General features: G+C 46.0%; 1 protein-coding gene across 2 annotated transcripts in view; it reads right to left on the minus strand.

Annotated features, from left to right (window-relative positions):
- Positions 1–2879: 2879 nt before the first annotated feature.
- RGS12 (regulator of G protein signaling 12) overlaps positions 2880–27726 on the minus strand; it is a 58883-nt gene continuing 34036 nt past the window's right edge. Inside the window, exons 10-18 of one of the 2 annotated variants that reach the window (XM_087875541.1) lie at positions 27399–27475; positions 26154–26354; positions 24741–24814; positions 22186–22312; positions 21460–21556; positions 20104–20174; positions 14596–14749; positions 5417–5953; positions 2880–3617 (exon numbers count right to left, since the gene is read on the minus strand). In XM_087875541.1, the coding sequence (XP_087731667.1) occupies positions 3265–3617; positions 5417–5953; positions 14596–14749; positions 20104–20174; positions 21460–21556; positions 22186–22312; positions 24741–24814; positions 26154–26354; positions 27399–27475 (1691 nt within the window). In that variant the 3' untranslated portion in view covers positions 2880–3264. The remainder of the gene's footprint in view (positions 3618–5416; positions 5954–14595; positions 14750–20103; positions 20175–21459; positions 21557–22185; positions 22313–24740; positions 24815–26153; positions 26355–27398; positions 27476–27726) is intronic. The other variant, XR_015729288.1, reaches the window with a different exon arrangement.

Genomic DNA, 27726 nt, shown 5'->3' on the forward strand with positions numbered 1-27726 from the left:
CTCTCTGTGTGTGTGTGTCTGTGTGTGATGGCCCAGCACGTAACGCCAGAAACTTCTGCAATGCTGTGATTGACTAGTGCAGTGATGGCTAACCTTTTTGCCGTTGCGTGGCAAAAGCGGGGAGAGCGCGGGGGGTTGCGTGTGTGTGTGGCCACACCCATAATTCAATGCCCCCTGGCACGCCACACCCTCACGCATGCACGTGTGACCCCCCCATGCTCCCCCAACTTTTGGCACGCAATGGCCAAAAGGTTACCAGTGGGCCCAGTAAGCCTGTTTTTCACCCTCTCCAAGCTCCAGAGACTTTCTTGGCGCCTGGGGAGGGCAAAAACAGCCTCCCCACTATCTGGAGGCCACTGTTTTCATTGTTGTCATTCCCATTTCGTTTTGTCCTTCCTTCGGCATCCTTTTTTTTAAATGATTCTATTCCACCGTTTCTTCGATATTGGTGTAACTCTGGTCCCACAGAGAGTTATCCATGGAAAGTTGGCCGCGGTGAGTTGGCCATGTTGAGTTGTTGTAGATCCGGGGAGAAATATTCAGACGCACTTGGCCTTTTCCGGACCTGGGACCAGTGAGGGGTAGCCCCCAGTTCGCAGCGGTTCTAGAGAACCGGTAGTAAAACCGGCGGGAGGCTCCGCCCACTGACTCTGACATCATCAAAATGCTTGTGTGCTCGCTTCGCTCGGGCGCGCGCGTGCGGCCCCGTTGCGAACCGGTAGTAAAGGTAAGTAGAACCCACCCCTGCCTGGGATCAGCCGTATTGGAAGTTGGAAAACAAACGAGCCAAAGAGGAACGGGATTTCCGATGGGAAGACGATGTCCGGCCTACGGTGAAAATGGAACACCACGATCACCACGAGGTTGAGAAGATATGACCATCAGGAGATCCTTTTTGCTGATTCGCTTCTCGTTCGTTTTTGACTCATGTCTGTGGCCTACAAACTTCATAATTCCTAAACTCTCAGGGCAAAGGGCTAGAAAAATACATTGATGTTCGTTCAAACAGGGTGGACCTTTAGAATAGGACTGTCGCTAAACTCCTGTCTCTAGACTGGCAACAGGCCACGATGTGCCACAAACTGGTCTGTGCAAAAAAGCAAAGCTTTATCCGTGGGACGCAGGCAGCATGCAAAACGATGGTCCCTCCGGTCCACTGAAAAACCTCTCTCCAAGGAACTGGTCCCTGGTGTCTGAAAAACTGCATTAGATATATTTGTACAGTAGTGGCCAAAATTGTGGAAACCTTTTGGGAAAAGTGTATTTTTGAGGTTTGATGGCTAATATCACCACTTTTATTTTTTGGAGTTTCGAGATAATCCTACTCCACTGCTGGAATAGTTTGGGAATAGCCTTAACCCAATTGGAAATTTATGGAGCTGACTAAAGAAACTGGTTAGTCAGAAGCGACCCAGCAATAAAACCCAGTTAATAGAAGCCATCATTCCATCTTGGTTTCACATTATCACAGCTGCAGAACTCAAAGACTTGGTTCCCTCCGTGGGAAGACGTTGTAAGGCCATCATTCATGCTAAAGGTTACCCAACGAAGAATTAACTGACACGTTAATAATTCTTATTTTTTTCTATAGTGATCATTTTTATATATCTCGTTTTTTTCTACATGTTTCACTTTTCTTCTTTATACCGTGACTGCTATTCTAATAGCAAATCCTTCCTAAAAGTTATTGCATGACATTCTTGATTGAATTATCTTTCCGTTGATATATAATTTTATGGCACTACTCCAAAAAAAAAGTGGTGTTATTAGCTAGTTTTAGAAAATACACTTTTCCCAAAAGGTTTCCACAATTTTGGCCACTACTGTATATACTTGGGCAGCTGTGGAATCGTGTCACCGGCAAAGGAAGTAAGAAAATCCCTAATTTTTTAGGGGCTGCCATGGTAAACTCAGGATTGGAGTATCACGCGAATCCTCGGTGGACTGCGGTGAATTTTGCAACATCCGTTTGGGCCGGAGTCGCTTCTCCTCAGTGATTTTGCCAGGATGGGTACACAAGCAAAGAGTGAAAGTGACGTATGTCGAATAGCATATTTATAGTTGCCGAACCTACAACGGGGAGAAGCTTCGGTGTTAAGGTTTGGGACGAATGCATCTGTTCCGCGTTCTCAAACGGGCGTCACTAAATTCCCTTCTGCCCGGTGACGGTTGGGCTGCCCAGAGTATTCGCTACTCGAATAGCGATAACCCTTAGACTTATATACCGCTTCACAGTGATTTACAGCCCCTCTCTAAGCAGTTTAGAGTCAGCCTATTATCCGCAACAATCTGGATCCTCGTTTTACCGACCTTGGAAGGACGGAAGGCTGAGTCAACCTTGGAGCAGGTCAGGATTGAACTGCTGGCATTGGGCAGAGTTAACCTGCAATACTGCTTTCTAACCACTGGGAGGGAGGGAGGGAGGGAGGGAGGGAGGGAGGGAAGGAAGGAAGGAAGGAGGGAAGGAAGGAAGGAAGGAGGAAGGAGGGAGGGAGGGAGGAAGGAAGGAAGGAAGGAAGGAAGGAAGGAAGGAAGGGCAATAGCAATAGCACATAGACTTATATACTGCTTCACAGTGCTTTACAGGTCTCTCTAAGTGGTTTACAGAGTCAGCCTCTAGCCACCCCAACAATCTGGATCCTCGTTTTACCGAACTCGGAAGGACGGAAGGCTGAGTCAACCTTGGAGCAGGTCAAGATCGAATTGTTGGCACTGGGCAGAGTTAACCTGCAATACTGCACTCGAACTACTGGGAGGGAGGGAGGGAGGGAAGGAAGGGAAGGGAAGGGAAGGGAAGGGAAGGGAAGGGAAGGGAAGGGAAGGGAAGGGAAGGGAAGGGAAGGGAAGGGAAGGAAGGAAGGAAGGAAGGAAGGAAGGAAGGAAGGAAGGAAGGAAGGAAGGAAGGAAGGAAAGAAGGAAGGAAGATAACAATATGACGGTTGGGCTGCCCAGAGTATTCGCTACTCGAATAGCAATAACCCTTAAGACTTATATACTGCTTCACAGGGCTTTACAGCTCTCTCTAAGCAGTTTACAGAGTCAGCCTCTTGCCCCCAACAATTTTGGGGCCTCATTTTACCGACCTCAGAAGGACGGGAGGCTGAGTCAACCTTGAGCCTGGTGAGATTCAAACTGCCAAATTGCAGGCAGCCGGCAGTCAGCAGAAGTAGCCTGCAGTACCGCATTCCCACCACTGCGCCACCGTGGCTCCACAGGTGAATGCCACAGGTAGCCAAAGCCCCAGGAGTTGTCGTCTCCAGACTTTCAAACGAAAGTCGCCTTACAAGGACCCTCGTTCTCCGCACTCCCGGCCGCAGGGACAGAGGGAAGGTTGGATGTCCTTTGAGTTCTCGTTTGTCTTTTCGGCTGGCCGGCCCTGAGCTCCGAGACGCCGCCGTCACAAAGGACATGGCTCTCCGGTTCGGGAGAAGACCACCGCGGGCCTGGCGATGTCGTAACACTGTCCACATCGATGACGCAACGGATCGGGAGTTCAGGCCTACAAGTTTCCTTTCGGATCCCGGCGGGGTTGAAGTCACGACGACGGTTTGGGGAGGTTGGGTCGTCAAGGCTCCCCTCGCTGCCTCGGGAGTGGGTTCTAGGCTTAGGGAGCACACCTAGAACACAGAGGAAAAAGGGAAGAGGGAAGATGACAGGGCTTCACATTGTGACGTGAGTTGCGACGCTATTTCTTTCGCTCTGTTTCCTGGCTTAGAATGATCTTTGTCTGAAGTGGCTTCCTGGCTAAGCAAGGGGTTGGACTAGAAGATCTTCAAGGTCCCTTCCAACTCCTATTCTATTCTATTCTATTCTATTCTATTCTATTCTATTCTATTCTATCCTATCCTATCTTCATTCCTTCCATTCCATTCCATTCCATTCCATTCCATTCCATTCCATATTCTATTCTATTCTATTCTATTCTATTCTATTCTATTCTATTCTATTCTATTCTATTCTATTCTATTCTATTCCAATATTATTCTATTCTTTTCCAATATTATTCTATTCTTTTCCAATATTATTCTATTCTTTTCCAATATTATTCTGTTCTGTTCGGTTCTGTTCTATTCCGTTCTATTCCATTCCATTCCAATATTATTCTATTCTTTTCCAATATTATTCTGTTCTGTTTTGTTCTGTTCTATTCCGTTCTATTCCATTCCATTCCAATATTATTCTATTCTTTTCCAATATTATTCTGTTCTGTTCTGTTTTGTTCTGTTCTATTCCAATATTATTCTATTCTTTTCCAATATTATTCTGTTCTGTTTTGTTCTGCTCTATTCCATTCTATTCCATTCCATTCCAATATTATTCTATTCTTTTCCAATATTATTCTGTTCTGTTTTGTTCTGTTCTATTCCGTTCTATTCCATTCCATTCCAATATTATTCTATTCTTTTCCAATATTATTCTGTTCTGTTCTGTTTTGTTCTGTTCTATTCCAATATTATTCTATTCTTTTCCAATATTATTCTGTTCTGTTTTGTTCTGCTCTATTCCATTCTATTCCATTCCATTCCAATATTATTCTATTCTTTTCCAATATTATTCTGTTCTGTTGTTTTGTTCTGTTCTATTCCAATATTATTCTATTCTTTTCCAATATTATTCTGTTCTGTTTTGTTCTGTTCTATTCCGTTCTATTCCATTCCATTCCAATATTATTCTATTCTTTTCCAATATTATTCTGTTCTGTTGTTTTATTCTGTTCTATTCCAATATTATTCTATTCTTTTCCAATATTATTCTGTTTTGTTCTGTTCTATTCCAATATTATTCTATTCTTTTCCAATATTATTCTGTTCTGTTCTGTTTTGTTCTGTTCTATTCCGTTCTATTCCATTCCATTCCAATATTATTCTATTCTTTTCCAATATTATTCTGTTCTGTTCTGTTTTGTTCTGTTCTATTCCAATATTATTCTATTCTTTTCCAATATTATTCTGTTCTGTTCTGTTTTGTTCTATTCCGTTCTATTCCATTCCATTCCAATATTATTCTATTCTTTTCCAATATTATTTTGTTCTGTTCTGTTTTGTTCTGTTCTATTCCAGTATTATTCTATTCTTTTCCAATATTATTCTGTTCTGTTTTGTTCTGTTCTATTCCGTTCTATTCCATTCCATTCCAATATTATTCTATTCTTTTCCAATATTATTCTGTTCTGTTCTGTTCTATTCCAATATTATTCTATGAGCGTGGGGATGCCACAGAGGCCGTAACCATGAAAAAAAAGGCCGTAAGTCCCTTTTTTCAGGGCGGTTGCAACTTCGAACGGTCACTAAGCGTTAACGTTGTTAAGTCGAGGACTGCCTGTCCCAGGATCTTTGGGCGTAAGCCGGTGTAACAAACAATGCCACGAACAGCATCACAGTGAATGATTCCCAAGCCATTCGACATCTGGAAATACCTGGTCTGAATTTCTCGGAGGCGCTTTTGGTCTCGGTGGGACTTCCCGTCTCGGGGAGGGTCAGCCTGCGGTTTGGGGGGCTGGCGATGTCCCCCTCGGGCACAAGGGTCACGTCTGCCAGGACGTCTTCCTCCTCCTCCTCCTCCTCCATTGTCTCTACCTCTTCTTCCCACCTGCGGTGGCCCTGCAGAAGCAGATTCGGAGGGCGGGGGGCAGTGCCAGGGCCGGTGCCACCGTTGGCCGCTTGGTTGAGGGCCACGGGCATCCCCAGAGCCTTCTCTGGACCTCTTTGTCCGGCTGCCGAGTCGGTTGGGGATTGTGGGCATCTCCTGTCCTCCTGGCTCCTTTTCTCCTGGCCGTCAGGATGGGGCGTCCTCGGAGAAGTGCCTGTAGCATCCCTGGGGACAGATGTGCAAACGCCCATCTGGCATGGTGGCATTTGAAGGAAGTCGGGCAAAACCAGGTCTTCTTTTCGCAGCAACCCTCGCTGGTCGTCGGCTCGGTTACTCTGGACTTTGGATATGAGTTCGAAAAATTCTAAATCAAGAAAGCCAGAAGGTGAGAATCAGCATTGCAAAAGCCCGTCACAGTTGGACGCCATTTTGAATTCAATAATCATCATCCTCTTTTAACAACACTCATAATCCCTTGTGGGGTGTGTGTGTGTGGAGTCTGGGCAACTGAATGGAGCTAGCAGAGTGTTTTACTGGCCGGATGCCCTTCCTGTCACCAACACGGAGTTTTGTTCAGCAGATATACCGTATTTTTCGGAGTATAAGACGCAGCTTTTTCCCTCCTAAAAGGGGGCGAAAATTTAGGTGCGTCTTATACACCAAATGTAGCCCCGCCCACCCACTGGCCCCCACCCTTTGGCCTCTGCCTCACAGCAGTTTACCCTCCTTGCAAGCAAACAGCAAGAAGAAATAGCCCATTTCAGCTTCAACACAGCCTAATTAGCACCAGTTGATTGAATCAGCCTCCCGACTCTCAGCTGATTTGCTCTCAGCTGTTTTGTGCAGGACTCTGCTGCTTGCTGCAAGGAGGTAAATTGCGGGGAGCAGATTTTTTTTTTCTTCCTTGTGCTAATCAAGCTATGCTGAAAACGAAACTGAAAGTAAAGCAGGCTGTTTGCTGTTTACTGCAACGAGGCAAAATTGCTCAGAGGCAGAGGGAGATTTCTTTTTCTTCTTTTCCTCACCAAAAAAGGTAGGTGCGTCTTATACTCCGAAAAATACGGCATATTCTCACTGTGCCCAGAGAGAGCAATATCTGCCATTTTGAATTCAATACTTTTGCTAATTTGGTTCTCCGTCCTCCAAAGGGTTTATTAAAAAATCCGGGAAAAGCAGCATCGGAACTCACAACCCTGGTGAGTATTTGGAGCAGATGTGATTTCATATAAACGTCATGTATCAAGACCACAGGTAGTCCTCGAGTTACGGCCACAATTAAGCACCAACATCTATGCTGCTAAGGAAAACATTTGTCTGGCAAGTTCTGCCCCCCTCTTACGACTTTCCGTACCGCAGTTGCTAAGTGAATCATTGCGTTTGTTAAATTAGGAACTTGTTCGGTGAATCACTGCACAAGTTGATAAGTTAGTACCGCGGGCTTCCCCCATGGGCTTTGCTTGTCGGACGGTCGCAAAAAGGGATCACGTGACTTTGGGACATGGCAACTGTCATAAATATGAGTCAGTTGCCAAGGGTCTGAATTTTTGATCAGGGATGCCGGAAAGGCGGTAACTGTGAATAATGGTCCTAAGTCACTTTTTTTCCAGTGTCATTGTAACTTTGAACAGTCACTAAATAAGCTGTTGTAAGTCGAGGACTACCTATAGCCTAAACCCGTGATGATGAACCTATGGCAACGCCTGCCCCAGGTGGCACGCGTAGCTGTATCGGTGGGCACGTGAGCTCAACTCCGGCGTGCATGTGTGCGCCAGCCAGCTGATTTTTGGGCCTTCTGGGCCCACAGGAAGTAGGGAAAGAGGCTGTTTCCTGCCTCCAGAGGGCCTCGGGGTGGGGGTTGGGGTGCGGAAGGCCCGTTTTTCGCTCTCTCCAGACTCCAGAGCCTTTCTAGGAGCCTGGGGAGGGCGAAAACGGCCTCCCCCCCGAGACCCTCCAGAGGCCGGAAATGTCCCATTTGCCAACTTCCGGTGGGACCCCTGTGGGGGGTGGGGAAGGCCGTTTTCTCCCTCCCCAGGCTCCTAGAAAGGCTCTGGAGCCTGGGGAGAGAGAAAATTGGGCCTACTGGGCCCACCATACCATCGTGTGCCAGGAGCGGGGGTAGGTGGGGCTCCTGGCACGCGATATTAAAAAGGTTAGCCATTACTGGCCTTCCCTAGAATTCCCTTGTAATAAAGGGAATTCCCTAGAATTCCCTTGTAATAAATTCTTCTTAGGAAGAAATTTTTTAAATTTTTAAATGTTTAATTGGTTTGTGGTTTTTTAAATTTTGGGCCAAATTTATATAGATTTTAATTGTTTTTAATATTTGTATTTCATGTTTTTAATTCTGGCTGTGCACCGCCCTGAGTCCTCAGGGAGAAGGGCGGTATATAAATTGAAAATAAATAAATAAATAAATAAATAAAATAAGTAGAAATAAATCAAATTGTTAACTAAATAAATTCTATACTTTTGGGAACAACTTTTAACCTGCCTGAACTAGCTTCTATTTTCTTGCAACCGTTTTTCAGGTATTTCCCTCTGGAAAGAGTAAGAGTTCATTCATTCCCATTTATTACAGAAAACCGAATTAATAACCTTGGCCAAATAACATGCAAACTGAATAAAAGACGTTAACTAAACGAAAGCAAAAGGATTTTTGGAATTGCAACCTAATTGTTGGATGGGAAAGCCCCTTACGACTGCGTAAATTTGGCAATTGGGTCATTGCAAGTCCCAACATGGTTTTAGGGAATCAAATTCGATTGTTTTTAAGGACTCGTTTTTTAAAAAAGGCAACCCAACCCTTACGTGTAAAAGCAATGGGATTTTCTCAGCGTTAACGTCACAAACTTTTCTTTTAAACACAGTAGACTCGCATATAAAGATTAAAAGATTCGAGGAAGATAATAGGGGGTTCGAAATCGGTTATATCATATTGCGTGGCAGAGAATTCTTTTTCAATCCACAGTATTTTATCTAGGAACGAAGAATTATTCCATAAATTAATCCACAGGTCTTTCTCTCTCTCTCTCTCTCTCTCTCTCTCACTCACACACACACGGCTAATATTAGGCTACATATATATTGTAAACATGTCAATTTGTCTTCTCGGATTTGTAAGAAGATGGTATATACAGTAGTGGCCCAAAATGTGGAAACCTTTTCGGAAAAGTGTGTTTTTGAGGTTTGATGGCTAATAGGACTCTTTTTAGAGTCTCAACATCTGTTTTATAGTGTGGTGACCAAAACTGTATGCAGTACTCTAGGTGTGGTCTTACTAAGGCTTTACAGAGAGGTATTAGGACTTCCCTTGATCTTGACTGCATCCCTCTGTTAATGCAATTTAGGATTGCATTGGCTTTTTTGGCTGCTGCTGCACACTATTTATTTATTTACTTACTTACTTACTTACTTACTTACTTACTTACTTACTTACTTACTTATTTATTTATTTATTTATTATTTATTTTAATTTGATTTATATGCCGCCCTTCTCCGGAGACTCAGGGCGGCTTACAATGTGCTAAGCAATAGCCTTCATCCTTTTGTATATTTATACAAAGTCAGCTTATTGCCCCCACAAACTGGGTCCTCATTTTACCTACCTTAGAAAGGATGGAAGGCTGAGTCAACCTTGAGCCTTGGCGAGATTCGAACCCTGCAGTAATTGCAGGCAGCTGGTCTTAATAACCAGCTTAATAACAGGGTGCCTTAGACCACTGTACTACCAAGGCTTGCTTGCTTGCTTGCTTGCTTGCTTGCTTGCTTGCTTGCTTGCTTGCTTGCTTATTTATTTATTTATTTATTTATTTATTTATTTATTTATTTATTCATTCATTCATTCATTCATTCATTCATTCATTCATTCATTCATTCGTTCGTTCAATTTATATGCTGCCCTTCTCCGGAGACTCAGGGCGGCTTACAATGCCTTAAGCAATAGCCTTCATACTTTTGTATATACCTGCTTAGTAGGGCTTTTTGGCCCCCGCCTAAGCGATGTTCTTTTTTATACAAAGTCAGCTTATTGCCCCCACAATCCGGGTCCTCATTTTACCTACCTCGGAAGGATGGAAGGCTGAGTCAACCTTGAGCCTGGTGAGATTCGAACTCGCAGTAATTGCAGGCAGCTGGTGTTACTTAACAGTGCTTTTGTCTGCTGCTCCACCAAGGCTCATATTTAATTGGTTATCCACTAAGACTCCAAGATGCCAATGGCTGTAATTTATGGAGGATTTCCACCATCCCCCCCACCTTGAGATTTACAGGTAGTCCTTGAGATACAACCGCAATCGGGCCATTTTATGAGCCCGAATGTGTTTTTCCGCAGAGAACACGGCTCTGGCTAGAACTAATGTCGCCACAGAAAAGCAATAAGAGGACAAAGGGACAGCTCAACAACGTTAACAGACCAACTCTCCGGTGCACCCTGTGTGTAAACTGCTCCAGGACAACCCACGTGGGTTCTGGGAGGAGAGCCACAAAATCAGATCAAGAACGGGGACATTAAATACAGCTCGTCCTCAACTTACGACTGCAATTGTGCCCAACGTTTATGTTGCTAAGAGAAACGCGGGTTAAGTGCGTTTTGACCTATGTTACGGCCTTTCTTGCCACGGTTGTTAAGTGAACCGCTGAAATTGTTACATCAGTACAGCTAGTTCCTTGCTTTACGACCACAACGGAGCCCGGAATTTCTGTTGCTAAGTGAGACGTCGGTTAAGTGAGCGCTGCCCCCGTTTTACGACTTTCCTTGCCGCGGTTGCGAATTGCCGCAGCGGCCGAGTTAGTTAAACCCGGTCGTTGTTCAGCGAATCTGGCTTCCCCGACGAATTTGCTTGTCGCGTGACACTCCAGCCCCCCCCCCCCGGGAGTCAGTTGCCGAGCGTCTGGATTTTGATCACATGACGGGATGCTGCAATGGTCGTAAGTGTGAAAAACGGCCATAAGTCCTTTTTTTCAGCGCCGTTGTAACTTTCAACGGTCACTAAATGGACTGTCGTAAATCGAGGACTACCTGTGACCATATATAGTATAGGTCGCAAAACAGCCACAACTGAAATCTAGAACCTGGATAAGAGTTCAACTGGCCTTAGTCTAGATCTGTGTAACACAGTGGTCCCCCCCCCCCACAATCTTTTGGTTTTGCGTGCTACCTGCATCCCGTGGATGGGGCTTCGCTTGTTTGCGTGGCCCGGTTGCTGGCATGCCACGGCCCTGTGTGGGTCCATAAACCGAGGAGTGGGGGACTCCTGGTGTAATAGATATGCATCTCCACAAGCAGAGAGAAGCAGCCTAGGATGAGTCCCGAAACTGAATTTTCCCTTTGCAAAGTATTAACAAGGTTGGGAACTTACCTACCTACCTGGTGGGACGGCCAAAATGAGGGATCTTCTGGTACCGGCTGTCCGAAATTGCCTCGGATGCAGAGTCGGCATCATGGTAGGATCTCAGACCTGCCACTCTGATCCTATAGTCCCTCCTTAGGCATGAAGCCAAGCTGGCTTTGGGTCCAAGGCGGGACTAGAATTCCTGGTCTCCCGCTTTCTAACCTGGCGCCTTGGCCACTAGACCCAACTATCTCTCTACTTAGCAAGAAATGTTTAGGCTGTGGGGGGAGGGATGATGAGCTGGGGGGGGGGTGGCTGCTGATGACTTGGGAGAAGGTCCCAAGCCAGAAGGAAGTCTGCTTTGACGGCAGTTTGTGATTCAGGCTAGCCACAAAAGGAGAATTGTAATAATAATAATAATAATAATAATAATAATAATAATAATAATAATAATAATAATAATCTGTCCAGCAACGGAGTTGATTGCTTTGGACTCTCCTTCCTCGGCTGGCCGTCATCGGAGAAGCTGCAGGAACAGATTCCTGCAGGAGACTGGACTACATGATTTCTAGGGTTCCCTTCAACCTTTCCATGTTGAGGATTCTATTCAAGTTATGCTTCCTGGCACGGGAAACATCCATGAGCTGAAATGCCAGTATAGCATTAGAAGATAATCATCATCATCTTTTAATGACCTCATAATCCTTTGCTGGAGTCTGGGCAACTGAATGGAGTTAGCAGAGTGTTTACTGGCCGGATGCCCTTCCCTGTTGCCAGTGCGGAGTTTTGTTCGGCAGATATATTCTCATTGTGCCCAGAGAGAGAAATATCTGCCTCTACCTAGGATCGAACTCACAACCTCCTGATTGTGAGGCAAGAGGTCCACCTCTAGGCCACCACACCACTCCTCCAGCACTAGATGCCTTCTCTTATTTCCATCCCCACCAAGGGTTGGCCAAGAAGAAGTATCTAAGATGAACGGTCAAGCTAAGGAAGCTTTTCCCAACACTTGTTCCTTCTGTGAAGGATCCAGGGAAGTTTCACCTACCTGCTGAAGGTGATTTGTGAAGGGAAGTCTAGAACAAGTCATTGGACAGAGGTGCTGGGAGTAGATCCTCTACCATGTTGGTTGTCCAAAGTCATCATCTGGGCATCAGCCAAAGGTTAGCTTGGTGACAGTGGAGAGCTTTCCCTTCTATCCACCAGCTGCATCTGCAGCCATGGCTTCGTTGTTCGGTGGGACAGATGCCCCACCACCAATGGGTAGAAGTTCCTCAAAGAGAGGTCCTACTTGGAACTCACCTGACAGTGAGAGCAATTAAACAATGGAACAGCCTGCCTCCCAGAGTTGTGGGTGTCCCATCGCTGGAGGTCTTCAAGAAAAGATTGGGCAGCCATTTGTCTGGAACGGTACAAGGTCTCCTACCTTGAGCAGGGGGATGGACTAGAGGACCTCCAAGGTCCCTTCTTGCCCTATCGTCAAGACTCTTCTGAACCACGGAATGAACAAAATGCTAAATTGCGCAAATTTCGTTTTCTAAGAAGAGATTGGACAGCCATTTGTCCGGGATGATATAAGGATTCTTAAATTGGGCAGGGGGTTGGAGTAGAAGACCTCCCGGGTCCCTTCCAACCTCAAGATCCTATGATTCTAATTGAAGACGTAGCTCGTTTGATGCTCTTGACAGTTGTGGAGATGCCAAGGGGATGCCCACGCAGATGCTAAACCCCTTGGGTGGAAAGATACTTGTCTCTCTCTCTGCTGGTTCATGCCTTCTAAACAATGCGCCAACATCACCTGTGATGACCACCAAGTGTCCCATCGGCCGCTATCCTTGAGCCCAGCCTGGACTTGCTTCGGAGGTGGCGCCATCAACTTTTTGATTTTTGCATCTACCTCCTGATCCTCAGACCCAAATGGCCCCCCAGAGGATGGGCTGACCGAGCCACTCAGCCCCACCTCTTTCCAGGGATGCCAGCTGGGGGAATCTCTGCCCCCGCATCACCCCACCCCAGCCTGATCCTGACTCTTCCAAGCAGACGCCACTTGGTCCGTAGGAACAGGGAGCCCGCTACTAATCCACTCTGAAAGCAAAATCCTTCGTGATCTCTCAGCCTGGTGAGTTCAGCATATTTTGCGTACCCCTAATTTGAAGGCAAGGAAAAACAGGCCAGGGGCACCCCCAAACCCCCGACATTTGAATATGTGACTTCAATCGTTGTTGTCTGCCAAGTATTATTTTTAATGCGCCAGGAGAAGTTATGAAGTCTATGGTGGCGGTTTGGAAAGCGGAGGTGGGCCAGGAAGGGGCTGGGGAAAGGATCCCTGAACCCCGAGCCTCTCCAGATCGAGGGTCACACAGATCTACTGCCAGAATCGATCAACCCAAAGAAACGACTTCGGGAAAAGACTGGGCTGGTGGAAGTTGAGATGGAGACCTCAACTATGGATTGATAAGAAACGGAATGGGCTAACTCGCCACAGCCACCTCACCAAGCACAACCCAACAATTCTGTTGAATTATTTAAAATCATTTAAAAATATATATTTTAATTTTTTCTCATTCCCGTTTCGTTTTGTCCCTCCTTGGGCAGCCTTCTTTTAACGATTCTATTCCACCATTTCTTTGATCTTAGTACAACTTCTTGTCCCGCAGCGAGTTGTTCGGTGGCCAGTTGGCCGAGGCGAGATAGCCGGGGCAATTTGGCCATGGTGAGTTAGCCACGGCAGCTTGTCCTAGACCGGGGGGTGTCAAACTCAAGGCCTGGGGGCCGGATGCGGCGCGCGGGGTGCTTAGATCTGGCCCATGGGGCTGCCCTGGAAACAGCGAAGGATTGGCCCGGAGTGCAGGGGTGGCTTCTAATTTTTCTTTATTACCGATTCTGTGGGCGTGGCTTATTTTGTGGGCGTCGCTTGATGATCATGTGACAATTCAAAACAAATAAAAGGTAAGAATAATGCGGGGGGGCAGAATCGGTTCGGTGACATCATATCGTCAGCGCTAACAGCTCGGCTGAACCGGGCCGAACCGGGAGGAGCCCACCACTGCCGCAAGCAAAAACGGAGCTCGAGGGGGCTGCGTGCGGCCCTCCCGAGCTCAGTTTTCGCTAGGAGAGGATTGCAGGAGGCCGTCGGCAGCCGAAAACGGAGCTCGGGAGCCTGTTTTTGCTGGCAGAGCGCTCGGGCCTTCACAGGCACCCTCGACACGAGGGTGTGGAGGGTAATAAGCTGGCCACGCCCACCCCGGCCTCCCAAGGTCAAACACAACCCTGACGCGGCCCTCCATGAAATCGAGTTTGACACCCCTGTCCTAGACCCAACGATGGATTGATCAGAAAAGCCGTCATCAACAGCTGGGTTTTTCCAAAGAAGAGTTGGGGATGTAAGAGGTCTGGATGACGTGGCCATGAGATCACGGGTATCCTGTTGAGTGGATCACAGAACAACTCCCCCCCATCCCCTTTTCCTTCTCTTCTCCCCAGCCCCTCCCAGCGCAAAGGCAGGGGCTCACATGTGTCCCAAACACATCCAGCAACACAGGAATGTTAACTTCAGATGTGGATGAAGTTTATTGCATCGCCAATACACACGGCCGGAACAGATAACGCACTCCACTTGGTCACCACGGTCGGACGAGACAACACACTTACTGCATATATTTTAAAAATGACATACCCTCTGCTTCTTCCAAATTCAAATGCTGGCGTGTGTTTTTTTCAGTCTGAGCAAGGCGGTCTTCTCTGGGGGCCAGGTGGGCTTCGCGAGAGCTTTTCCCCGGCTCGCCTTTTAATTTAAAAGAATTGTGCTTTCCAACAGGTCTTCCTTCGCCCTACAGGGGAAGCCAAAGGGAACACGAATTACCTTGACACAACAGCCACATGGAGGAGAAACAGCCAAATCTGTCTCCAGGGACTTTTGGCCAGGATGTTCTTGGATCTCCCTATAGAGTGGTGCGATGGCCTAGAGGTGGAGCTCTTGCCTCACAATTGGGAGGCTGTGAGTTCAATCCTAGGTAGATATTTCTCTCTCTGGGCCCAATGAGAATATATCTGCTGAATGTAACTCCGCATTGGCGACAGGGAAAGGCATCCGGCCATTAAAACACACAACTCAGTTCCATTCAGTTGCCCAGACTCTACCCCGCAAGGGATTATGGGGTCTTTAGAAGAAGATGATGATTCTTGGATCTCCCATCATTTCCACCCTCCCATCTTCTTGTGGGCCCTCTGCAAATGCCCCACCACACCTTGGCACCCCAACATGAAGATCTAGTAATACAGAGACCAGCAGAGTCTTCCTAAAAGACACTGACTACCGGTTCTGTGGGCGTGGCTTGGTGGGCATGGCAGGGGAAGGATACTGCAAAATCTCCATTCCCACCCCACTCTGGGGCCAGCCAGAGGTGGTATTGGCTGGTTCTCCGAATTACTCAAAATTTCCGCTACCGGTTCTCCAGAACCTATCAGAACCTGCTGAATAGCACCCCTGACTGACACCCTGGTTAAAATTAGGGTCAGGTGTCCATGCTTTATCATGATTTTTAGCAAAATCATATTTTGGTTCCTTCCGTGAGATACACTGGCTCCCTCTTCTTTCTTTCCCTCAATTTTTCGAGCCTCACACCGACAATTGTTTTAAATCAGGAACTTCCGTATTTTTTTCCAGTCGAGAGATAAATTTGGGACTTCAGCAGGTGAAACCGGGAGTCCTTCAAGAAAAGGCTTTATCAAAGAGGCTGGGCAGAAAATTCCACGTTTTTCAGATACGGCGTAGAAATGTCCAGCCCCGAGATTTGAAAGGGCAGGCAGGAGGTTGTTATTGCTATCACAATTTGCTTTGGAAGAAGATCAAGAAACAAGATGCCAAAAACAGAGGATGGACTTTGTTCGCTACACATTACTGGACTCTAGTCCTGGTGTCCGCAGCCTTTTTTTTGCTTCTTCTCCTTGGAAAGAATTTTAGAATCCCCTTTTGCAGGAAGTAAAAAAAGAAAATTCACAAGAAGAGTCATTATGGACACAAGACTTTTGGGTTTTAGTTACGTGGCTTCTATGCATTGAATCAAGCGTTAGATCAGGGATCGGCAACCTGTGGCTCTGGAGCCGCATGTGGCTCTTTCATCCCTCTGCTGCGGCTCCCGGTTGCCAGTTGGCGCCACAATTTTGAGAGGAGCTTCTGGTTTTGGGGGTTGGGGGGAAGCACGACATGCCAGGAGGAGACTCTATGGTAAGGGGCGGGTTTTCCGTCAGCTCCACAATTGATAGGGCTTTCGGTTAGGACAGGCAGAGGAAAAAGGATGCCGCGCTAGGAGGAGACTCTATGGTGGGGGGAACAGGACTTCCGGTTGGCAGAGGAAAAAGGATGCGGTGCTAGGAGGAAACTGTATGGTAGGGGGAACAGGACTTCCGGTCGGCTCTAAAATTGAACGGGGGGCTTCCGGTTAGGACCTTTGTGGCTCCTTGAGTGTTTAAGGTTGCCGACCCCTGAGTTAGATTGATTGGAGGGGGAGGGGAGAGAAAATTGAACAGGTTATAAGAGTTTTTGAGCAAAAGTAACAATTCCCTGGTGGATTGAAATACAGGATAGTCCTCAACTTACAGCCTCAACGGAGCCCCAAAATTTCTGAGACGTCTGTTAAGTGAACTTGGCCCCCGTTTTACGACCTTTCTCGCCTCCGTTGTTAAACGAACCACTCCAGTTCATAAGTTAGTAACCCAGTCGTTTAGTGAATCTGGCTTCCCCCACCCCCCCCTTGACTTTCCTTGTCAGAAGGTCGCAAAAGGGGATTGCTTGGGCCTGGGACACAGCAACGGTCATAAATACGAGTCAGTTTGCCAAGCGTCTGATTTGGGCTCACGTGCCCATGGGGATGCTGGAAAGGTCATAACGGTGGAAAAACGGTTGTTAAGTCACTTTATTCAATGCCGCCGTAACTTTGAACGGTCACTAAACAGACCGCTGCAAGTCAGGGATTACCTTGTATTTAAAGTTTTCCCTTATCTTTACATTTAATTTTTTTTTAAAATTACAATTTGGAGGTCTCTGGTGGCTTCGGTCTACGAGAGGCCTTGATTGATGTGCCCGAACTGAGAGGGGGATCCGGGAAAGGGGAAAACACAATTGTCGTAATCCCACTGCCACAATGCGTGATCCGGGCCAAGCCACGCTAATCACCCACACTAATCTTAATTTGGAGGATTACGGTCAATGGATGGTTGCACGAAAGAGCATTAATTCAGAGGCATCTTTTCAAGACTTCAACACAAGATGGGGCTCTGAAGCAGTTACCGGGTTCCCTTTTCTGGACAAGCAGACGAGATGGTGAGACCCCTTAGACCAGGGGTGTCAAACTCAAGGCCCGCGGTGCCTCTGCCAGCCAAAATGGAGCTCGCACTGCCCTCCCTGAGCACCGTTTTCACCAGCAGAGGGTGGCAGGAGGCCTTCACGGCTGAAAACTTCGCCCTGGGGGCCAGCGCAGTCCCCTGAGCGAAGTTTTCACCGGCAGAGGGCTGCAAGAGGCCGTCCCAGCCGAAAACAGAGCCCTGGGGGCCAGCACAGCCCCCCCCATTTATTTATTTATTTTATTTTATTTTATACATGAGTGACGTTTCCACCAGCGGAGGGCTGCAAGAGGCCTTCACAGCTGAAAACTTCGCCCTGGGGGCCAGCACAGTCCCCCAAGCAAAGTTTTCACTGGCAGAAGGCTGCAAGAGGTCGTCCCAGCTGAAAACGCAGCCCTGGGGGCCAGCACAGCCCCCCCCACCCCATGGGTGAAGTTTTCACCAGCAGAGTTGCAGGAGGCCTTTGCAGCCGAAAATGGAGCTTGTGGACCCGTTTTTGCTTGGCAGAGCGCTCAGGCCACCACAGGCAGGGCGCGTCACAAGTGATGTCGAGCTGGCCATGCTCACCCTGGCGATGCCCACCCCAGCCCCCCGAGGTCGAAGACAACCCTCATGTGGCCCTCAATGAAATCGAGTTTGACACCCCTGACTTAGACAAGCCAAAAGCAGGAATTGTGCTAGGCAGGTAGTCCTCGACTTATAACAATTCAACAAACCGAAGTTACCATGGCACTGAGAAAAGCGACTTATGAGCGTTTTTCCACACTTACGACCGTTGCAGCCTCCCTGCCATCGCGTGATCCAAATCCAGAGGTTTGCCAACGGGTTTATACTTATGACCATTGTGGTGTCCTGTGGGGTGGGGGGTGGGGTCCCCTTTTGCGGCCTTCTGACCAGCAAAGTCGATGGGGAAGCCAGATTCACTTAACAACCGGGTTACTAATTTAACACCTGCAGGGTTGATTCACTTAACAACGGTGGTGAAGAAAGTCGTCAAATGAGGCAAAATTCGCTTCAAAAATGCCTCACTGAGCAACATAAATTTTGGGCTCAATTGTGGGCATAAGTCGAGGACTACAACTTAAACCCTGACTGGATGTAACATTTTCGTCATGTTTGCTGCTAATATTTTGTTAAATTGCTCCTAAATATGGGTAGTTCTCGACTCACAAGAGTTCATTTAGTTACAACGGCACTGAAAAAAGTGAGTTATGACGGTTTTTCACACTTATGGCCGTTGCAGCATACCCCGTGATCAGGCGATCACAATTCAGACGCACGGCAACTGATTCATATTTATGACGGCTGCAGTGTGTCCCCCCCCTGGGGGGAGGGGTGTCCTACGATCCCTTTTTGCGACCTTCTGACATGTAGAGTCTACGGGGGATGTCGGATTCACTTAACAATCGTGTGAGCAACTTCACATATGCAACAGTTCACTTATCAATGGCGGCGAGAAAAGTTGTAAAATGGGGCAAAACTCCTTGAAGAAATGTCTCACTTAGCAACGTGAATATAGGGGCTCAACCGCGGTTGCGAGTTGAGGACGGATGGCATGAAATGACGTAACAGTGTCGCAGAGTTTGATTCACTCTTGATGCCTTTACGCGAATACTAGCTAGCAGAACCATTTTCTCTGCGGAAAACACATCTGGGCGCCTAAAATGGCTGCCAGGATCGGTGACCTCTGACTCTCCGCTGGCTGGCTGAACAAGCCCCTACCTCGCCAATCCCTGGTGTGTAACAAGGCTTTATTTTAATTATTTTATTTTAAGTTATTCCTCCATCTTCGGACTGTGTTTGTCAACGCAGCTTCTCAAGGGACGCCATTTTTGTCCCTGAGCTTTGGCGCAACGGCGGCAGGCTGATTTTGAGGAAAGCATCTTGAGGAAATCGGGATCATCTTCATGTTGCGTGGTGGGGGGTTGGACTAGATGACCTAAGGTCCCTTCCAACTCTAGTTATTCTGTAATCTGTAACTTTTCACACAATATGCTTCTATCCAGAACAGCAGCATTTTGGACTAAACATCTACAATCTTTCATCTACAACATTTCAACAACCTCTTTGGCTGAAAAAATGCTTTTAAAAGTAAAAAAGAAAAAAAGCCTCTGATGATCGCGTGGCTCAGCTGGTATCATCAGAGGCTTTTAAAAGCATTTTTCCTACAACCTCTTCGGCCGAAGAGGTTATTGCCTCTGCCGATCAGGCAAGTCAGCGGGGATCGTCAGAGGCTTTTAAAAGCATTTTTTTTCAACCTCTTCAGCCGAAGAGGTTGTAGAAAAAATAGTTTTAAAAGTTAAAAAAAAAAAAGTTGGCCACGCCCACTTAGTCATATTACCCCCCCCCAAGCCACACCCATAGAACCAGTAGTAACAAATTTTACATTTCACCACTGACCTGAAGGTAGAACAAGAAGCAATGGATGGAAACTCATCAAGGAGAGAAGCAACTTAGAGCTAAGGAGGAATTTCCTAACAGTGAGAACAATTGTTCAGTGGAACAACTTGCCACAAGAAGTTGTGAATGCTCCAACACTGGAAGTTTTTAAGAAGATGTTGGATAACCATTTGTCTGAAATGTTATATGCTTTCCTGCCTGAGCAAAGGGGGCTGGACTAGAAGACCTCCGAGGTCCCTTCCAACTTTGTTCTTAAGATGATTTTGCGTAACTTTCTTCTGACGAACCCATTAACGTCACACTGGTGAGCCACGGAATACGAATGTAATAATAAAGAACAAGCATAAAGGAAATACGGGACTTCGATGCTCATCCAACCCCTCTTAATTTTGGGAAGAAAACGTTGAATCACGGGAGTTTCAAATAATCGAAGAAAACTTACTGTGAGTGCTTGGTTTCCTGCATTAGTAGTTACAGGCGCACTGTGTTTTAAGGAGGCTCCTTTCCCCTTGTCTGTGAACGATAGAAATTTAATTTTTTTTTTTTTTCAAACCCCAATGTTTCCTGCTAACACGCTTACAATCTAAGATCAATCACGATCACGGCTACTGCTTGACGGGCGAAGGCCGAGACTCCGATTGGTGCACCGGTGAGAAAAGGACCCCTTAAGAGTAATTTTTAGGAGCCTGAGTGGCGTAGGAGGCTAATGCCTCCTACTAAGGCAGCATTTAACATCCAGCTGCCTGCAATTACTGCGAGTTCAATTCTCACCAGGCTCAAGGTTGACTCAGCCTTCCATCCTTTTTAAGGTGGGTAAAATGAGGACCCGGTTTGTGGGGGCAATAAGATGACTTTGTATAAAATATACAAAAGTATGAAGGCTATTGCTTAACGCATTGTAAGCCGCCCTGAGTCTCCGGAGAAGGGTGGCATATAAAAATAAATAAATAAAATAAATAAATAATTTTTACGCCCTTGGTCCCATCCATCTGGGCAACCTGGAACCGCCTCTGACGATCACAGGTAGTCCTCGACTTACATCAGTTCATTTAGTGACTGTTCAGTTACCATAGCACTGAGAAAAGCGACCCAGCGCCATTTTTTCATAGTTATGACCTTTGCAGCCTCCCGGTGATCACATGATCCGAATTCAGACACTTAGCAACTGGTTCTTATTTAGGACCATTATTGTGTCCCGGAGTGAGTGGTGCGTTGGGCCTAGAGGTGGAGCTCTCGCCTCACAATCAGGAGGTTGTGAGTTCGATCCTAGGTAGAGGCAGATTATTTCTCTCTCGGGGCACAATGAGAATATATCTGCTGAACAAAACTCCGTACTGGCAACAAGAAGGGCATCCGGCCAGTAAACATTCTACTACCTTTATTCAGTTGCCCAGACTTCATCCCGCAAGGGATTACGGGGTTGTTAAATGACAACAGAAAAAAGTGTCCCGGGGTCATGTGATCCCCTTTTGTGACCTTCTGATGAGCCAAGTCCATGGGGAAGCCAGATTCACTTAACGACCATGGTGCTAACTTATCAACTGCAGTGATTCACCAAACAAGCGCGTTACTAATTAGCGACTGCAGCGACTCGCATAAGCATGGAGGCGAGAACGGCCGTAACGTGTGTCAAAACTCACTTAACAAATGTCTCACTTAACAACAGAAATGTTGGGATCAATTGTAAGTCGAGGGCTGCCTGTACTGGGAAGCTTTACTTAGTAGTCCCGAATTCAGGTCATTCGGCTGGATCCCGCCCGCGCGTGATCCTGATTTAGTCATTTTCAGCGCTGCTTACCTTTCCCCTTTTTCGAAATCTTGTCTTCCAGAATCACCCTCTGTCCATCAAGGCTGGAGATGGGCGCCCCGAGGTCTAAGGGCTCTTGCTCCCCGTTCTGTCGTCCAATTCAGCGCCGTGGGATTAAAAAGGGCATTTATTTAGAGCAGTGGGTCTCAACCTTCCTAATGCCGCGACCCTTTAATACAGTTCCTCATGTTGTGGTGACCCCCAACTAATAAAATTATTCCTAAGACCATTGAAAATATGTGTTTTCCGATGGTCTTAGGCAACCCCTGTGAAAGGGTTGTTCGACCTCGGCAGAGGCTTTTAAAAGAAAAAAAAAACAGGCAACTCAGCTGGGATCGTCAGAGCCTTTTGAAAGCATTTTTTTACAACCTCTTCGCCGAAGAAAAAATGGTTTTAAAAGTTTTTTTAAAAAATGGCCACGCCCACATTACCCCCACCCGCCAAGCCCCGCCCACAGAACTGGTAGTAACACATTTTAGATTTCACCACTGATATATATATATATAAATTAAAATTTACATGTGGAGCCTGGAGTTCTATAAAATATACACATAGAGAGGAATAAAATTGCTTTAATCTCCTATCGGTGAGTTTAGGGTGTCTTTTAATAACAAATGAGGTTGAAGACCGTTTCATTTATCGTAAAGAAAACACCACGCGTTGAAATCTTTAAAAAAAAACAAAAAACACCTTATTTTAGTTGAACGAATTACTTACTAGTCTGGCCACCAGATTATTAAGATTCAATCCGTATTTTGCAACGACCGGACGCAGAACTTCCGTGACTGGCTTGGTGGGTTTAGCTTTTAAACCAACCGATCTATTTATAGGGAGCAGGTCGAGTCTGAAACGGATAGACAAACCGAGTGAACATAGTTAGTCCTCGACTTACGATGGTTCATTTAGTGACCGTTCGAAGTTACTATCTGATTAGAAAAAGGGCACAACTGTTTCACACTTGCAGCCTTCCCGTGGTCACATGATCAACATTCAGGTGTTTGGGGAACTGACTCATATTTATGATGGACCGCAGTGTCCTGGGGGGTCACGCGATCCCCCCTTTTGCGACTTTCTGACCGGCGAAGTCCATGGGGAAGCCAGATTCACTTAAGAACCGTATTACTAATTTTAACAACTGCAGTGATTCACTTATCAGCTGTGTCAAAAAAGGACGCAAAACGGGACAAAACTCACTTAACTAATTTAAGGCACAACTGTGGTCGTTCGTCGAGAGAACCATTCAGAATTTAGCTTAATCCTACATCTCTTTGAGGGGCGCGGTGGCTCAGTCGCTAAGGCGCTGAACTTGTCGATGGAAAGGTCGGCAGTTCAGCGGTTTGAATCCCGAGTGCCGCGTAATGGGGTGAGCTCCCGTGACTTGTCCCAGCTTCTGCCAACCTAGCAGTTCGAAAGTAGGTAAAAAATGCAGGTAGAAAAATAGGGACCACCTTTGGTGGGAAGGGAACAGCGTTCCGTGCGCCTTTGGCGTTGAATCATGCCGGCCACAGGACCACGGAGACGTCTTCGGACAGCGCTGGCTCTTCGGCTTTGAAACGGAGATGAGCACCGCCCCCTAGAGTCGGGAACGACTAGCACATATGTGCGAGGGGAACCTTTACTTTACATCTCTTTGACGTAATGTGAAACTAAGAAAAATGAGAATATCTTTTTTTATTTTTTTGGCATTCAGGACCGCCACGAGATAGGTGTGTTTATCTCCAACAAGCCAAGATTGTGGTGGCTGTGAGTCCTGGTTGCCATTGTGGCTTTTTTACACACCTCCCGCCCAGATAAATCTTCTCTGATAGGCAGAGTCTTGGAAATATCATGCTGGCTGCTTAGATTTTGCACTCAGAATACGGCTAGTCCTCACCTCGCGACCTCAGCTGAGCTCAGAATTTCTGCTGTTAAGTGAGGCAGTTAAAGTATTTTTTTTAGGTATACTACCAGAAAATGACAAGAAAAGGGGCTACATATTTACTAATACACGTGTTGACAGCAGTGAGAGTTGTATTTGCACAATATTGGAAAAATGAAGTATAATTAGAAAATTATTAGACTGTGCAGAGATGGATAGATGGATACTAATAATAAAAGATAAGGAACAGAATATTTTTTAACATGGGATATATTTTATCAATGGTTGGATAAAAGAGGTAGAAATTGGAGGATGAAAGATTACTGAAATATATAAATGAAGTAGATTTTTTTTACCATAATAAGTAAATTGTAGTATTTTAATTATGGATGTTATTATAATTATTACTTTTACTACTAGTTTATTAATACTGCGCATAAACAGATTGATCCAGACAATACAGTGTTTATTAAGCACTTAGGTATTTTAAAGAAGAAAAAAAATATATAAATAAAATTCAAAAAATAAAAATAAAAAAATAACACGGCTAGTCCTCATCTCGCAACCTCAGTTGAGCTCAAAATTTCTGCTGCTAAGCGAGATGGTTGTTAAGTGAGCTTTGTCCCATTTTACGACCTTTCTTGTTACCGTTAAGTGAATCATCGTAGCTGGTAAGTGAATAACACGATTGTTGAGGGAATCGGGATTCCCTGTTGGTTTTGCTTGTCAAAAGGCTACAGAAGGTAATCTCCCCAACCTTAGGATACTGAAACAGTCGTAAGTATGAATCAGTGGCCCAGCTTCTGAATTTTGATCACCTGATCATCCACAAAAGTCCTGAGGTGCGAAAAATGGCTGTGAATCAGTGTTTCGCGGTGCTGTTGTGACTTTGAACGGTCACTTAAGTGAACTGTTGTAAATCAAGGACTACTTAGTAACGAAGTTGTTAAGTGAATCTGGCTTCCCCATTGAATTTGCTCATCCGACGGCCACAAAAGGGGATCACGTGATCTCCCCCGGGATATTGCAACCGTCATAAATATGAACTGGTTAGGAGTGGTGCGGTGGCCTAGAGATGGAGCTCTCGCCTTACAATCAGGAGACTGTGAGTTCAATCCTAGGTAGAGGCAGATATTTCTCTCTCTGGGCCCAATGAGAATATATCTGCCGAACAAAACTCCGCACTGGCAACAGGAAAAGCGTCCGGCCAGTAAACACTCTGGTGGCTCCATTCAGTTGCCCAGACTCCACCCCGCAAGGGATTATGGGGTCATTAAAAGAAGATGTAAATGTGAACTGGTTGCCAAGTGCCTGAATTTTGATCATGTGACCACGGGGATACGGCAACGGTCGTAAGAGTGAAATACGGTCATAAGGGAGTGGGAAGGGCATCGGAGCAAGTTTCTGGTCTTACCGAAATAACGTCCTTTTTTCTAAGCGAAGAGTTTGAGAATCCAAAATGCTGCTGTCCTGCTGCAGTACGAGTGGCTGCGAACAGAAAAGGTCACATTAAGTCATATTTAATGTCACATTTAATGGGTGACTGAGTTAAAAAACTGAGAACTTTCAAGGTTACTCCTGTAGATTAGAGACTTTTACCTCCAGAGAAAACATCTGGAGATGACTTCAGCTGAGATAGCTGGTCAGTATTTGTCTTTAAAATTTAATTTAAAGCCCGTTGAACTATTACAAAAATAAATAATACGTTTTGGTAATAGTTTCAATCAATCAGAATAGAGCTGGAAGGGACCTTGGAGGTCTTCTAGTCCAACCTCCTGCTGAAACAAGAGATCCTAAACAATTTCAATCAATCAATCAATCAATCAATCAATCAATCAATTAGAATTGAGCTGGAAGGGACTTTGGAGCAGTGGTGAAATTCATTTTTTTTTACTACCAGTTCTGTGGGCGTGGCTTGGTGGGCATGGTGTGGCTTGGTGGGCGTGGCAGGGAAAGGATACTGCAAAATCTCCATTCCCACCCAACTATGGGGCCAGCCACAGGTGGTATTTGCTGAATGAACGGCTGTGAGTCGAGAACAACCTGTATTGCAGGCAAACTCTGCCCACAGCCAGGAAGTTCGATCCTGGCAGGCTCCAGGTTGACTCAGCCTTCCATCCTTCTAAGGTCGATAAAACGAGGACCCAGATTCTTGAGGGCAAAATGTATTAATCCTTCTAGATTGTAAACCACCCTGACCCAGCTCCCCAAACACGACAAACCCTCTGAAGTGAACTCAAAGATTTCTTTAATTAGGAGTGCCGGCAGCCCCGGCAAAAAGTTTCTCTCTCACCGCAGGCTAACTGTCCATCCAGAAGATGAATAGTTGTCTGCCACATCTATTCATCTCCGCCTCCTGCCTTTTATCCCCAGAGATAGGGTGGGGCTTCATTAGCAGCAGTGGCTCTTCCTTCCCAAGGACCGGCCTATAGATTTCCACTGCTCTCCTCTCCTCTGCCTTCTGTACATCTGTGTGTCAGGCACTGCACCCAGCTGTTCCTCCTCTTCCTCATCAGCCACCTCCAGACCTGGGGGCTGCTGTCTCTCCATCTGACGGCTGACAGACGGCCCAGGCTCCGCCTCCGTGTCTCTCTCTCCCCCAGCCCTGATGCTGGCCCCAACTCCCATGCCTCCTCCTCCTCCTCTGATTCAGCTGCTGGAGGCAGCCGACAGGCCACAACAAACCCAGAGAGCACTCTAAAGTGCTATTGGGGTGGTATATAAGCCCAAATGCTATTGGTCTCTCAAATCTCTGCATTGCTCTTGGAAAAAATGTAGCCTAAAAATGAATTAATTTTTTTAGAAAAGTCCCATGAAAGTTAAGCACCTTATCTCCGCCGATTAAAAAGAGGTCGACGGCAGCCATGTTGATACGTTGCCTTTCGCAGAAGTCGGACAGCACCTCTTTGATGGAGAACCCGCCTCTGACGGGCATGATGGAAGTGGAGCCATCGGGCAGGTGGACATGGCAACACTTGGGGGGCTTCTCTTTTGCCGTGGGAGGTCCCGATGGCTGGCAGGGCTCGCCCTTTGAAGAGAAAGCGTTGCGGTCTGCTGGGTAAATCGAGCGGGGAATTTAAACGAAGTACTAAGCCTCCATTGAGGACCTGTGTACTGCACGAGTCAAAAAGAGGGCTGTGAAATTATCTACAGACCCCGCACATCATCTTCTTCTTTTAACGACCCCGTAATCCCTTGTGGAGTGGAGTCTGGGCAACTGAATGGAGATGTATTTACTGGCCAGATGCCTTTCCTGTCACCAATGTGGAGTTTTGTTCCATATCTATATGTATATATCTACAGACCCCTCACATCCTGGACATAAATTGTTTCAACTTCTACCCACAAAACGACGTTATAGAGCATTGCGCACCAGAATAACTAGACACATGAACAGCTTTTCCCCGCATGCCGTCACTCTGCTAAACAACTAATTCCCATCACACTGTCAAACTATTTACTGTATTACTATTCTTCTTCTCATCCTTCCTATTACCTATCTCTTTCTACATATGACTATAACCTTGTTGCTTGTATCTTTACGATTTATATTGTTTTAGTTTCCTAGTATGACTTGATTGCTTATTTAGTAACCTATGACTATCACTAAGTGTTACATCTTAAGATTCTTGATAAATGTATTTTTTTTAATGTACAGAGAGCATATGCACCGAACACAAATTCCTTGTGTGTCCAATCACACTTGGCCAATAAAGAATTCTATTCTATTCTATTCTATTCTATTCTATTCTATTCTATTCTATTCTATTCTATTCTATTCTATTCTATTCTATTATTATTCTATTCTATCCATTTCAGACAAGTAGTTGTCCAGTCTCTTCTTAAAAACCTCCAGTGATGGAGCGCCCACAACTACTTGTTCCACTGGTTAATTGTTAAGTCCTTGCAACTACCGGTTGGGCGAACCAGATGTAAAATTAGCATCCAGTTCGGTCCGAACCGGCTGAATCCCGCCCCTGTCCCCTAGACCTTCTTTTTATTAAACTAGACAATAGTTTATCATCGTAGTTCATCCTCATGCATATTTTCAGTCCAAAAAGACAAGTCTTACCATCTCCAGACTCGCAGCCGAAGACAAAGAATCTTGTGATTTATGTCTGTAGGAGAGCCCACCAGGCTGAGAAGACTCTGGGGAGAAATATTAAGTCAGGTGTCTAAATTTATTTTAACAAAATGCTTTTGGAGTACAAATCTATCTAAAGCAGGGGTGGGATTCTACCGGTTCAGACCGGTTCGGGCGAACTGGTAGCTCCGGTGATCAGCCCCTGCACTTTACTGACCTATATCTTTTCAGTTTATTCGCGCGGCAGAGCGGATTGCTGCGCCTCAGCTGTGTTACTCCCCAGCAGTAACGTAGAAGATAAGTTTTTGTAAAACTG

This window comes from Pantherophis guttatus, chromosome 8 (genome assembly GCF_059756535.1).
Source record: "Pantherophis guttatus breed Tessera chromosome 8, ASM5975653v1, whole genome shotgun sequence".
In the NCBI taxonomy this organism is placed as follows: Eukaryota; Metazoa; Chordata; class Lepidosauria; order Squamata; family Colubridae; genus Pantherophis; species Pantherophis guttatus.